Source organism: Eumetopias jubatus, unplaced genomic scaffold (assembly GCF_037043125.1).
Source record: "Eumetopias jubatus isolate StellerSeaLion01/CBP00866 unplaced genomic scaffold, mEumJub1_p1.0 scaffold_1, whole genome shotgun sequence".
Lineage (NCBI taxonomy): Eukaryota > Metazoa > Chordata > Mammalia > Carnivora > Otariidae > Eumetopias > Eumetopias jubatus.
In genome coordinates, this window is record NW_028274807.1 from 54331892 (window position 1) to 54346126 (window position 14235).

The 14235-nt window shown below is 37.3% G+C and overlaps 1 protein-coding gene across 2 annotated transcripts in view; it reads right to left on the reverse strand.

Moving 5' to 3' along the window:
• Positions 1-13360, reverse strand: part of IFT57 (intraflagellar transport 57) — a 52755-nt gene extending 39395 nt beyond the window's left edge. The window contains exons 1-5 of one of the 2 annotated variants that reach the window (XM_088024404.1): positions 12927-13360; positions 10081-10243; positions 9161-9279; positions 6631-6721; positions 1986-2054 (exon numbers count right to left, since the gene is read on the reverse strand). In XM_088024404.1, coding sequence (XP_087880530.1) covers positions 1986-2054; positions 6631-6721; positions 9161-9279; positions 10081-10243; positions 12927-13138 — 654 coding nt within the window. In that variant the 5' untranslated portion in view covers positions 13139-13360. The remainder of the gene's footprint in view (positions 1-1985; positions 2055-6630; positions 6722-9160; positions 9280-10080; positions 10244-12926) is intronic. The other variant, XM_028110626.2, reaches the window with a different exon arrangement.
• Positions 13361-14235: the final 875 nt, after the last annotated feature.

Here is a 14235-nt window from a genome sequence, read left to right on the forward strand (position 1 = left end):
TGGATATAACTTTTGACTCCCCCAAAATTTAACTTATTTTTTTAATTAAAAAAAATTTTTTTTGAGAGAGAGAGAGTGTGCGTGTGCAAGTTGGGGGTGGGCAGAGGAAGAAGGAGAGGGAGACTCTCAAGAAGACTTCCCACTGAGCACAGAGCCCAATGTAGGGCTCACTCTCATGACCCCGAGATCATGACCTGAGTCAAAATCAAGTGTCAGATGCTCTCAACTGACTGATCCATCCAGGCGCCCTTCAAAAACTTAACTTCTAATAGCCTACCATTGACTGGAAGCCTTTCTGATTAATTAATACATATTTTGTATGCTATATGTATTATATATTGTATTCTTACAATAAAGACAAAAGAAAATGTTACTGAGAAAAATCATAAGGAAAATACATTTCCAGTATTGTATTTATCAGAAAAAAATCCATGTGTAAGTGCACCCGTGCAGTTCAAACCCATGTTGTTCAAGGGTCAACTGTACTTTGAAAACTACAGAGGGGTGCCTGGGTGGCTCAGTCGTTAAGTGTCTGCCTTCGGCTCAGGTCATGGTCTCAGTGTCCTGGGATGGAGCTCCGCATCAGGCTCCCTGCTCCGCAGGAAGCCTGCTTCTCCCTCTCCCGCTCCCCCTGCTTGTGTTCCCTCTCTCACTGTGTCTCTCTCTGTCAAATAAATAAATAAAATCTTTAAAAAAAAAAAAGAAAGAAAACTACAGAGTGATTTGCAAATGTACTGTTACAACTGGAGTTTATCTGTTTGGATTTAAAATGATATACTGTATCAGATTATATTATATTCTCAAATTTCAATTGAGCAATAAAAATACATTTATTTATTGGGCATCTTCTGTGTTACACTACGGAGACTATAAAAAATGATAGTTATCTCCTATAATCAAGGAGTTTATACAAATCAGATTTGAGAGGGGGAATGTGGGAAGATGTGGTTTTGGTTTTTGCCAACACTTATTGAGCACTTTCTATGTGCCAGACGTCATTATAAATGCTTTATATGTAGTAACACTTTTAATCTTTAAAAACCATATGAAAAAGGTAGTATTTTTATCCTCATTTTACAGATGAGGAAGATATGGCACAAGAATTTTTGGAAACCTGCCCAAGGTCAGACATCTAGTAAGTATTAAGTGTATTAAAGTCAACTCACACATTAAGGCAAGTTAGCTACTATGTTACTCATTATGTTTTATTGCATCTCAAGTTGGGCAGAAAACAACAAATGTTTCATTAACAATAACAAATAATGCTGACTAACATTACTAAGGCAGTAAATGATAAATGAAGTGATCATCCTGGGATAGAATGGCCACTGAAGTCTTCACGATATGCGCCCAAAGCTATATCCAAACTTGTTTGTAGAATTTAGACAAGAAAAACAAAGGGAAAATGAGAATATTATATTCTCTATATACCTTTTTGAGCAAGCAACAGGTATCCCTTTATTGAAAATACAAAAATCCCTTGTACTTTTGAAATATCTCATTGAGCGGGTTCTCATTTATAGACTAGATTTCCTAATTAAAACAGAGCAAACATTGACCTAAAGCAATGTCTAACTACCTATCCATACACCAGTCTTAAAATAATCCATTTTATTTCAGACAAAAACCAATTAAATATTTTCCTGTAATCAAGACCGTTCAATGCTAGCCAATTACAATGGAAAATAACTTGAAATCAAATAATGTCTTTCTATAATAAAAAAAATGTCAAATTATTTTCGGCTTATGTGAGAAGCACTGTGTTGATTTTCCATGGTACAGACATGAGGCCGTCCAACTTGTCCCTCTGGGTTTTTATATTTGCTACAATTGTAACATTTCATATATAGGAAACAATTTTCTGAGAGCTACTTTTCACATGACACACAAAACAATGGCAAACAATGGTTTCTACTTGTTTCAATTTCCAGCAGAACAAGTGTACTGATTGCTTGTTGGTCCTGTGCGTAGCCCATGTAACTTACCAAGCGATATGTCTGGGCCTTTAAGACGTTGAGATCAATAAAGTTTTCTTCACTGTCTGTCTCCTCTTCCTTAGAAAAAAAGAGTTTTAAAAGTTAATAATTATAAAAAGTTATAATTTAAAGAATGTATTTCCAAGTTTTTACATGCATAATATACTAAGCTCAACACAAAGACTAATGCATGAGAGGGTATTTAAAAGCCTAGTGGTGTGCATAAAGTAGGGCATAATGTTATTAGCAGCTCATCTGTTTTTTGAGGTTTTGATGGTACCTTTTAAAATAGGGCCTTTTTATAGTCACTGAAAAAAGAAAAAAAACAGGAGAAGGAAGGGCCATTGCTGTTAAACTAGAAATAAACATAAGAATAAAACAAGAAACACTGCAGAATGGCATATCTAAAAGAGAGAGATAATGGAAGGAGTTAATGACAACTTTGAGAACATGACTAAAACGGACAAAAATGAGGTTCTGACAGACACAGAATATTTTCACCTGCTCCAGGGACCAATCCCATTAATGCATATTTTTGACATCTCATCTCTTATATGCTCAAGTTTAATAAATTAGTAAGATTAGTCATTAGTACTGCTTGGCTCATGGCCCCTAAAACTATTTAAAGATATTAAAATATTAAATCTATTTAAAGATATGAAATATATATTTAAGATACTAACCATGTATCTTAGATATTAACTATCTTAAAGGATGGTTCGAGTAGATTCCAAGCTGGTCCTGATCCCTGGGCCAACTGGTATGGGGGGTAGGGTCAGAAGTGACCCTTTGAGAGGCAATCCCTTTCCCAATATACAGCAAAAATGGAGTCTGAGCAGGTTCTAAAGCATGTGGAACAAAAAAAATAGCTCCCCTTTCTCTTCAAAGATCTTTGTGGTGACAAGTGACATAGTGGGTGAAACAAATTTAACAAGAGACTTAAGGACATGGTAAGACAGTGAATGGAACTTGGTCCTCAAAAAAAAAAACAAAACAGTAAGTGTGTGTTATTTGGTGGACACTTCCACATGCACAGTTCTCCAAAGCTGCAATGGAAGATTGCAAAGATAACCCTTATCTTCAAAAACTTAGAAGGATGTAAGACAGTGGTTCTCAAAATGTGGTTCTGAGATCTGCAGCATCAGCATCAGCATCACCCGGGAGCTTGTTAGGATGCAGATTCTAAGGTTCTATCCCACCCAGATCTACTCTGAAACTCTGGGGGTGGGGACACTAAGGTAAGCTATGAGAACTATGCTAATCTTTGGGGAATTGGAAAGATTTTATAAAATAAGAAGCAATATAAATGCAGAGTATAAATACACTCAAGTGACTTTTATTTATTTTATGTTTACATTTTTTTACATTACTTTTTCAGGGAGGAGGGACAGTGGAGCACAGAGGTGTAGACAAAATTGATGTGACTGTTTACATCTTAAATCTTAACCATAAATGCAGAATGCACACCTTTGAGATCCAGCTCAGTTTATTCTGTGTTTGCATTGATGATGACCTACTTAACAACCAGAGTAAATGATTGAAATCCCAATGACTCAATGCCCATGGGAGAAGAGACAAGTTTATTATGCTTTTACAATAACCTAATCAGTACTGTTTACATAGGGAATCAATAAATACTTGTTGAATTAGTACTGGATTAAATGTTAATAGGTAAAAAGCTTTAATAGTAGGCTGTCAAAAAAGGATTTAAGTTACTAAATATTACTAAGAGAGCATTCAAAAGGAATTCAAATATAAACAGACTTAGAAAAAAGTTTTAAAATAAACTAAGAGGATTCTGATTTCATTAATATAGAAGACACTCAACAATTTCCTACCATTTCTTCGCCTAATATGTACTATGTGCCCTCTTAATTCTCTAGCTGCCAATTACTAAGTGTATGATTATACACAGCAGTTGAAAAACTTGTTTTGTGACCAATACTTCTTTTATCTTTTTTTAAGAGTTATCAAATGTGTCCTATCTTGACTTGACAAGTCTAAATCTGAGGGATTCTAACTTCTAGATGATTATAATAGAACTTTACTCTGTCAGAAATAATTTTTTCCATGCTTGAGCCACCTCGCAAACTCTGGCAACAAAATAATGTAACATCCCACAATCCAAATGCTTTTTGGCACTCATCTCCTTAGCAAGAGGGATGAAGAGGTAACAGAGGGCTACTCAGAATAACATGATGACAATAAGAAAGAAAGAAAAGGAAAAAATTCAAGAGACTTTTTAAGTAAGGGAACCAGCAGCCTCAGAGACAACCCTTTGAGGAAGACCTTCCGTTTGGTCTAATGACAGTAGAAAGTCTTTACCTTACAGTTGGGATAAAATATGCAAAGAGGCAGCTTCCTAGTTTGTTTCTCTAATTTACACACCTAATGATGCTGCTTTGGATTTTAAAGGGTTCTCAGAAAAAAATTAGCTATAATTTCTAAAAGTTACATAGCAATTTGCTGACAGCTGAGTTTGAGTCCAATATTTAATGAACACCCACTTTGCACTAGTAACCTGGAGATACAAAAAAAGTGCAAAATTGGTTTCCATCCCTACAGAGTCTTCTTTCTGACTAGTAGGTTTTTGTACTTTTTTTCCCCTGACTGGAAGTTTTGAGTCATGTCTCTGAAGCTTAATGTTGATGTACTAGGACCGGGTTTCTATCGATAAACCATTAACTAATAAAGTTACTAAAAAGAGAAGATGAGGAAAATACCTGAGTAAAATAAATGAGGTCAACGGACGGGAATATGTGAGAACTTAACATTTCCTGAGCCTGAATGGAAAGATCTATTACACAAAGAATAAAGTCAAAACTCCTTAAAATGGCCAAAATGATCTGGACCTGGTCTATCTTTCCTGTGAATCGTAAACCACACACATGCATACACCCGCCTTACTTAGGAAATCTGACCCCAGTGGTCTTCTCTCAGTTCCTTTATCAAGCTAAGCTCCTTCCTGACTCAGAGCTTTTGTACATGCAGTTCCACCAGGGTCTTGCCCAAAAGGTGCTCAATAAAACACATGCAGAAGAATGAACATATATTTACCTTCACTTTTAAAATGTAATCATATTTTTAAAAGATATCTCTTAAATTGATTAGTTTTACAATGGTCTTTTTCCTTCTGTAAATAACAGAACCAGCTTTTTTCTATTTACGGCTTAAAATATTTATACTGCTGATAAAATACATGTTAAAAACTTTGACAACACAAAGAAGCATAGAAAAGGAAATAATCGGGGCACCTGGGTGGCTCAGTTGGATGAGCATCTGCCTTCAGCTCAGGTCATAATCCTGGAATCCCAGGACTGAGCCCCGTGTCGGGCTTCCTGCTCAGTGGGGAGTCTGCTGCTCCCTCTCCTGCTTGTGCGCTCTCTCTCTTACTCGCTCTCCAATAAATAAATAAAATCTTTAAAAAAAAGGAAATAATCATCCATAATCTTTCTACCCATATACAACTAATGTTAACATATTATTTTTTCTTTTTTGTGTATTTTACATACTTGGGTTTATGTACAGCAGAAATTATCATCCCTATATCACTAACATTTCTTTGTAAATAATTTTAATGGCTACATAATATTCCACTATTAGGATATAGTCTATTTAATGGTTAGTTTCAGCATTTGCTAAAAAACAATGAAGTGATTCTTTGTGGCATATAATAGCTTAAATAAATTAAGCTGAAATATAGAATATACTTATTATCTAATGATTTATTTATTTACTTTTTAAAGATTTTATTTATTTATTTGAGAGAGAGGTACAAGCAGGGAGAGCAGCAGAGGGAGAAAGAGAGAAGCAGGCTCCTGGCTGAGCATGAAGCCCAATGCGGGGCTTGATCCCAGGACCCTGAGATTATGACCTGAGCCGAAGGCAGATGCTTAACAGACTAAGCCACCCAGGCGCCCCTTATCTAATGATTTAAAAATTCACTTGGAAAATGTAATTGGCTTATGACAATAAAATACACTTTAAAAAAGGGGTTTTTCCCCTGCTATTTCAATTTCAGATCATAGGTATATTTCCTAAAACACCACAGTCAATCCATCTCTGGTTCTGAGAAAGTGCTCTTTTTCTCTACCATTTTACTAGTTTAATCTGTTATAGAGACTTGATCATTTAGTTTCACAATATGAATGGAATGTTAAGAATGGTAAAGGCCCATATGCTGCCAAACAATTTAAGTAATGTTGGTATTTATAAGTATTTTTAAAAATTCCTAAAGGGTAGTACTTATCCTAACTTTAGAAGCATACAGGAGTTCCTGAGAAATGAACAGTGTTCTTAAGAAGTAGAATATATTAACCCTAAGCCCTACTATTCTTTTTCAAGTTCTTTATTATTTATGGCCTATTTCAAATCATGAATGGTTGCTAATAAAATATTTACTCTTATAACTAGCAGTCCACTATTTCCTGTCTACAGTTTAAGAACCTCTGCTATAATTCAGACTTCAATCATTAGAAAACATGAGCATTAACCAAAGGTCTAAACAACTGATTCTTGGTACTCTATTTAAAAGCTTTTCTTCTCTAGAAACAATGAAATGAAATATTTTCCTAAAAATGAAGTCTGGGGGAATTAAGAGAGGGGAAAGGAATTCAAAGGTAAAAAGAAACAAAAAGTTCAGCAGCACACATACCACAAATTCTTCATCCACTTTATTTAATGTTAATTCTGCATCATCTTCTGGGACAGTTTCTTCTTCTAACTCTTCCAGTGGGTACGTTGGTCTAAAATAACAAGGCTTAGTATGTGATGAGAGTTAAGAACAAAACATTTTAGCAAGACAGAAAGGTATAATGTGAATTTAAAGAATCCCCACTACACCAGATCTTGTCCTTTTTTTACCCCCCTTCCATAATCACGGTTACATGTTTGATGTGTTCTTTTTGAAACTTTCTATGTAAAGAAGCAAAAATGTCTATCTCCAAATTTAAAGAATAAATATACACAATTGGGATGATACAATGCATATTGTTATCCAACATACTTTTTCACTTACTAATTTACCACATTTAAGTACATATACATTTTTCTCTTTTTTTTCCCATACCTGCACTGTATTCTACTGAACAACAGCACCATAACTAATTTAATTAGAAACTGAGGCTGAACACTGAGGTGGTTTCTAGTTTTTTTACTAAACAATATTACAGAGATCATCCTTGTACATTCATCATTATGTCTATCACTTAGAATAAATTTATATAATAGCTGGGTCAACAATGTTGTACATATTGTTTTTCTGTATGTTACCAAAAACCAATTTCCAAAATGTTACCCTAATTTACACCCTCAACAACGACTCTATTTCTATGTGTTCACAAATACTGCAAACAAACTTTAATCTTTGCCAATCATATAAGTGAAAAATCTCATTTTAATTGCATTTCTTTAAGAGAGTGAGTGAACATCTTTTCATGTTTTATTTATTTTATTTTTTTAAAGATTTTTATTTATCTGACAGAGAGAGAGATAGCTAGAGCAGGAACACAAACAGGGGGAGTGGGAGAGGGAGAAGCAGGCTTCCCGCGGAGCAGGGAGCCCGATGCGGGGCTCGATCCCAGGGTCCTGGGATCATGGCCTGAACCGAAGGTAGCCGCCCAACCGACTGAGTCATCCAGGCGCCCCTGATGCCTACTTTCCATATTTTCCCCCTTATTCTTCCCTATGTATTTTAACGGTCCTTATAAATTATCCAAATCACAATGCATGGTCAAGAATTAGATATGCCTAGAAACAAAGGAAGTACAAAATTGAATATTGGTCGAGATACTAATGGCTTCTGGTGAATTTAGAACACATTGGGCAATAAATTTAATAATATTTAAAAATGCCAAACAGGGAGCCTGGGTGGCTCAGTTGGTTAAGCGATTGCCTTCGGCTCAGGCCATGATCCTGGAGTCCCGGGATCGAGTCCCACATCGGGCTCCCTGCTGAGCAGGGAGTCTGCTTCTCCCTCTGACCCTCTTCCCTCTCGTGCTCTCTATCTTTCATTCTCTCTCTCTCAAATAAATAAATAAAATCTTTAAAAATAAATAAATAAAAATGCCAAAATGGAGTAGCACATTTCATAACTTGTCTTGGAGTCTAATAAAGAAGTAATATGAATCATATAGTTACTTCTTATATTGCATTAAGTGGTTAATACTTAAGTTGAAGCATATGAAATTGCCATTTTTTAGTTCAATAATAGGTGAATATCAGTAATTTCATATGGTTCAAGTTGATGATGACCTAAGTCAAGTACATTTTTTTAAAGTACTTATTAATAAGGGAATAGATTATTTATAAGAGAATATAATTGAATAAACATTAAGATATTAACAGGGAACAATATATACACCTTTCCAAAGAAATGTTTTCTCATCCCAAAGCACTGCTTGCTCATGTTTTACCTAAATAATGCTTTCCACAATCTCTAACCGGTCAATAATTCCAATCTTCAAAGAACCAAATTTATGTATTTCCTAACTATATCTTATATAAATTGACAGTTTCTGAATATTTTATTCTCTTATCCATGTGATCAACATTTATTGAGCATCTATGATATACAAAGTGCTATGCTAACTTCCATACAGTACATATGAAGAGTTCATAGTTTCTTGCAAGAAAGCCAGACCTGTAAACCAATGTTTTTAATACCAAGGGATAAATACAATTATAGAAATATAAACAAATCACTCTCAGGTCAGAGAAAGAAGCAATGAACAATGCCTAAGAAAGTGTCAAGTGGCTTCTTCAGGTGGCTATTTTTCTTGCCCAGTATCTATAAGCAAAAGAGAATATCCCATTTAAAGTTTTATATTAATTTCCATTTTTTCCTTAAATCTACAGCTATCAGTTACCCCCATGTATATACTATCTTTGTGTGTATAAATAAAGAGACCTTGAAGAAATTTCCTACATTAAGAGACTCAGTTATAGTTAAACATTTAATATTATATATTTGAACTAGGAAGGGGCATGATAAAATCAGAACTGGTTGTGACTATACCAGATATTCCAATTTTGTCTAGGCAGATATTTGTAATCATCTGTGGCATTTTCAGTTTAGAAGAGTCAAGAGGAAATATTTCTTGTCAGTTCAATTAAATAGCTCCAAACCCATAGAGGAAAAAGCTATCCACATAAAATTACTATTGCAAGGCTGGGTAATTTTTTACCTTTTCCAGGTGAAACCAATATATTTTAATGCTTCTTCTGCTAAACAGTCAAGAACATAGCATACATGTTCTCCATAACCTGACTTTAATTTTGAAGGAGGAAAATCTGCAGTTCTGCCCTGAAATACAAAAGATAAACAGGGTATTACTTGTTATTTATATTCCAAATGTCAAAGTATTTTAAGCAAAGTACTGCTGAATAAATGTATCACTTCTCTACTTTTCAAATAGGATTTAAAATAACTGTAATTATATTACTTCTTAGAAATCCATCTTTCAATCCACTGATACATAAAAAAACTAAAGGCAAATGAAGACGTTTTATTGTCAAAGGTATCAAATTGAAAGTCAATAACCTCATGACAGATCAAGTAATTGATCCTGTTAGGGTAGAAAGAAAAAAACCAGTAAAACTACTAGCTAGGTATCCTACCGTTAAACAACCATAGGAGGGACAGAGTGAGTCACTTGTCAAAAGTTAATAACATGTGTGCCAAAAATTCTTACTGCTTGTCCCCTAGGAAAAGTCAGAAATGAAAAGTACAACTGCTATCATGGTATATTAAATCAAAGCTCCCTTTCAAAATACAATGTTTCAGCTTCCTAGTAGCATTTTTTTAGAAGGAGAACTAAGTATCCATAAATTTACCTCTGAGACATAACAAGATTAAGAAAAAATACATTACTTTGGGCTATAAAAAGTACATTGAACATTTTTATAAGTAGCATTAATATTATAATATCAACCATTATGAGGTTTTATCTGAAAAACCCAGATATAATTTTATATATGTATGTGTGTGCACAGACATAGTTATTCACAGAAAATTCATCTAAAAGGGTAGTATCTACATTGAACAACCAGTATTAAAATTCATAACTTGACAATATTCTGAAAGAAGAGAGTTGTTTACACTTACAAATGATCGAAGCTCAGATAATATGTTAGATATAGTTGCATTAGGGTCATCATATTCTTGAGGTTGCTCAAAGGGGCGTCCTGCTCTGTTAATCAACCAAGCAGCAAGAGTGCAAAACATGTAGAACTGTTCACCAGGGTTGGTAGGCAGTGCGAAATAGTGTCTGTTTCAAAACAAAGTGGGGAGGATAGAATATAAAATATTGTAGCAAGTCTATAGTAACTAAAGGGGCTAAGTCCAAAATTGCTGAAGAACTTTTTTTTTTTAATGGCTTTAAAATCAAAAGGCATTTATAATTCACTCTGAAGTTTCTGGTAATCCAAAACACTCATATTAAAGTTTTTAATCAACATGACTAGAGCAATTGCTACTATACACAAAATATTAGATCAAAGATCTTACACCCACTAAATGCAGGGCATGTTAAAAAACCGATCATGTACAACTTTTGCCAATATCATTTATATGTCAGGAATAATGAACAAGAGAGTACCTCTTGAAAATGGTAATTGGGAATCAAGAGAATTTCAGAGTTTAAAAGAAGACTTCAATGATTATTCACTATGCATTTTTACAATGTCACTGGTATCTTTACATACTGTTCCTAACCTATCAAGTATGTTAAACAGTTGTTCTCATCTTGGCTGCATATCTGAAGCACCTGACGGAGCTCGTCAAACTATTGCTACTGGACCAAACATTGCTTCTTCCCTTATGAATTAAATCAGAACTTCTGGGAGTAAAGCCCCAGTACAACTATGTTTCAAAAGCTTCCAAGATGGTTTTAAGGTACCAGGATTAAGAACCACTGAGAATCACATCCACAGTCTAACAAACATTTGTTGACTTTTGCTAAATCCCTAGCCTACTAAAAACAGTCCTACGAAGACCAGTATATGATTTACACTTAAATAGGTTAAGAATAAAACTTGCTAGTAATATTCAAGTCAGTTTGATCAAAGATCTTTGTTTTATGTGCAGTTATTAATTTTATGTGCAGTTTATAATTGTATTTATGGCTATTATAACTATTTTTCATAAGAATCAGCAGTCCACCCTTTCATGTTTCCCAAACTTTTTCCTGCAGGGTAGTACAAATGTTCTGAAAGATAACAGCTAGGAAGAAAAAGGTCAGGAAGTCGTTCCAGGTATGTGTTCACAACACTTTCAAAGTACCCACTAAAACTGCTGAAAACTCATCTTTTCCTTCCAGGCTGATACCAACTCCAGAACAGAGAACTGAATACTGACATATCCTCCAGATGTAGGACAGTGGTTCTCAAACTTAAGCATGCATCAGAATCACCGGAAAGGCTTGTTAAACAGATTTCTAGGCTCCACCCCTAGAATTTCAGATGCAGTATACCTGGAAAAGGGCCTGTGGCATTGCACTTCTAATAAATTCCCAAGCGATGCTGCTGCTGGTCTGATGACCACAGTCTGGGAACCATTAAATTAGGATATTGCCACGCAAATCCATGATTCAAAATATCCTGCTGGTTATACCACTAGAATCTTAAGGCCATTATCTTTTAGTTTGAAAAATATACTTGGGGACAAAAAATGCATTTTTATCATAGAAAATGTTGGTTGTTTATACTATCCTTAATGACTTATTGAAGTAATAACTCCTAATCCCAAAATTCCTATCATAGATCAAGCAACACTACTCTTTCCTCTAACTTTTCTCCTGTTAGGGACTGACTTAGCAGTATGGGCAGGTTACATAGAGCCTACATATCTTAAAATTCAAGATTTTGAAACAAAAACTGTCAAGGGAGGGGCGCCTGGGTGGCTTAGATGGTTAAGTGTCTGCCTTCAGCTTGGATCATGATCCGGGGGTCCTGGGATCCAGCCCCACATCAGGCTCCCTGCTCAGCGGGGAGCCTGCTTCTCCCTCTCCCTCTGCCGGCCGCTCCCCCTGCTTGTGCTCTCTCTCTCTGTCAAATAAAAAATTAAAAAAATCTTAAAAAAAAAAAACTGTCAAGGGAAATTATTTAAGCCAAGGTATAGTCATTAAAAGAAAGTATTACAGATTTTTAATCTAAATTGCATTTTACCCAATAAACAAATATAAGTATTAACTTATTCATCTGGCTGTCCCTAAGCTACACTGATTGTGAGAAAAAAGTGCTAGCTGTGCATGACCCTCAACAACTAATGGCACTGACTTAAGGATACAATGGACTTTTCCCCATCACAACAAGGGCAGAACTTGAGGTTGTATGATAGACACAGTTCCCATTGTTGTCATTTGTCTTTTCCACTTCTCAGTTTCTGAGAGGACTTATTGCAAAGGTAGAAGTCTTTTAAACCAAAGCAATTAGTCAACAAGTTTACTAACTTCATATAAAGTCAAGCAAGGTCCTAGGTACCCACAGTTACCAGTTGTAGGGACAAATTATAGCAGAGGAAAACAAAAACTAGAAAGAGAGCTAATATGATAACAGTATTCATCTTTGGGGATGAGATTATGGGTAATATCAGTATTTTCTACACACTCGTGTTTTTCTGAGTCCTCTACAATAGGTACTTTTATAACTTTTATAATCAGAAAAAAACAGTTTGTGTTTTGTGGAGGTGCGTATGTGCTTTAAAGACTAAGAAAGCCAAGCCGTCTTCCGGTCCTTTCAGAGATTTTGAAACTTTACTCTCTCTAAAAAATACCAAAGCTAAACTCTGTAAGCTCCGTGGCCTCTGTCGCCAAGTTTGGGGTGAAGTGCCCTTTCCTGGCTAGGAAGATGGAGGCAAGCGCTAATTCGCGTTCAAGGTTCCCCAGAAGGCCAGAGGAGGGAGCTCCCCGGGGTCCGGCCGGCACCCAGGCGCTGGAAGACGGGGGCACCCACCTGGACGGGGGCTTCAGGTTGTTCTTCCGGAGGAGTTCCTCCTCGTAGTGGAGCAGCTTCAGCTTCTCCACCAGGTCTTCCATCACCACGAACATGTGGTAGGCCGCGCCGGGCCCCCGCTCCACGACCACCTCCCCTGACCCTTCGCCGCGGGACCGAGACACTCCATCCTCCAAACCTGCCGGCGTGACCACTGCGGCCGCGGCCGCCATCACAAAGCAGGCGGAAAGCGCCCCGCGTGGGCTCCGGCCCACAGACCTCCGCGGCCTCCGCCGCCAGAGCCGCCGCACCCAGGACCGCCGCGACCGGTTACCAGGCGACCGCCGGGCAACCCGTCACCAGGGAAACTAGACTCCGCCTCCTTCCCGCCCTGGTTTCTTCTAAATTCCCTCCAACCAGGGCGGGCTTTCTGGACGACGTCCCTCCGGGCCCGCACCCCTCCCCCGCCTCAGGGGAGGGGGTGGCTGGGAGGCCGTCCCGCCCCCTCGTGGGGGCGTGGCGCCCCGCCTCCACGCCGGGTCACGCCTCCTGGCGGAGGAGGGGCCGAGTGCGTTTCTGCGGGCGCTCCCGGTGGCTGGTAGCTGGCGGGGGGCGTGTTGGGCCTGGGGGTTACCGACCGCTGCTGAGCGGGAATCTGAGTCAGCGGGTAGCGTTGAAAAAATTAAGGGGGAGGGAAGACGCGCAGTCTTGGAGGCTACGCTAGCCCACTGCTGTATTTTCACTATTCTCGAAATTGAAAGTTTTCACGGTTGCAAAAATAGTCGATATCGTAGTTTCCCTTTACCTCAGGAACTTTCCAACAAGAGGTTTCAGTATTTGCAGAACATTATAAACCTTAAAGTATTATAATTCCCCCCTGTTACTCCCGCCCTGGAAAAGGAAAGGGGTGGGGAAAAGAAGGGCGGAGGATGAGCAAAAAGGAGGCCCTAGGAAGGATTAGTTCTACCTCCGAAACAAGAATTGTAAATTCACATCCTCCTGATTAGTCTGTTTCAAGCCCAGTACATGTGGCATAAAATTTGAGGGTTCCTTGTTAAGATCAACAAAATAAAGGGGATTATCTTGAATTTCTCTGCACGACAGCTCTAAGTGTGGCTAAAAAGAGGTACTACCGTACTTTGCAGCTGTTAGGAAAACAAGAAAGGTGACATAACTGACCACAGCTTTACAGTTCTCAAAACAGGCTTGTGTATCTAGCAGTTTTCCAAAAAGCTGCATAAAATATGAGGGAAGTGGTAGATGTGTGAAGGTTTCACGGGAGAAGAGAATGTGTGGGAAGAGGTTGAAAATGTATTTGTGTTTATGACGT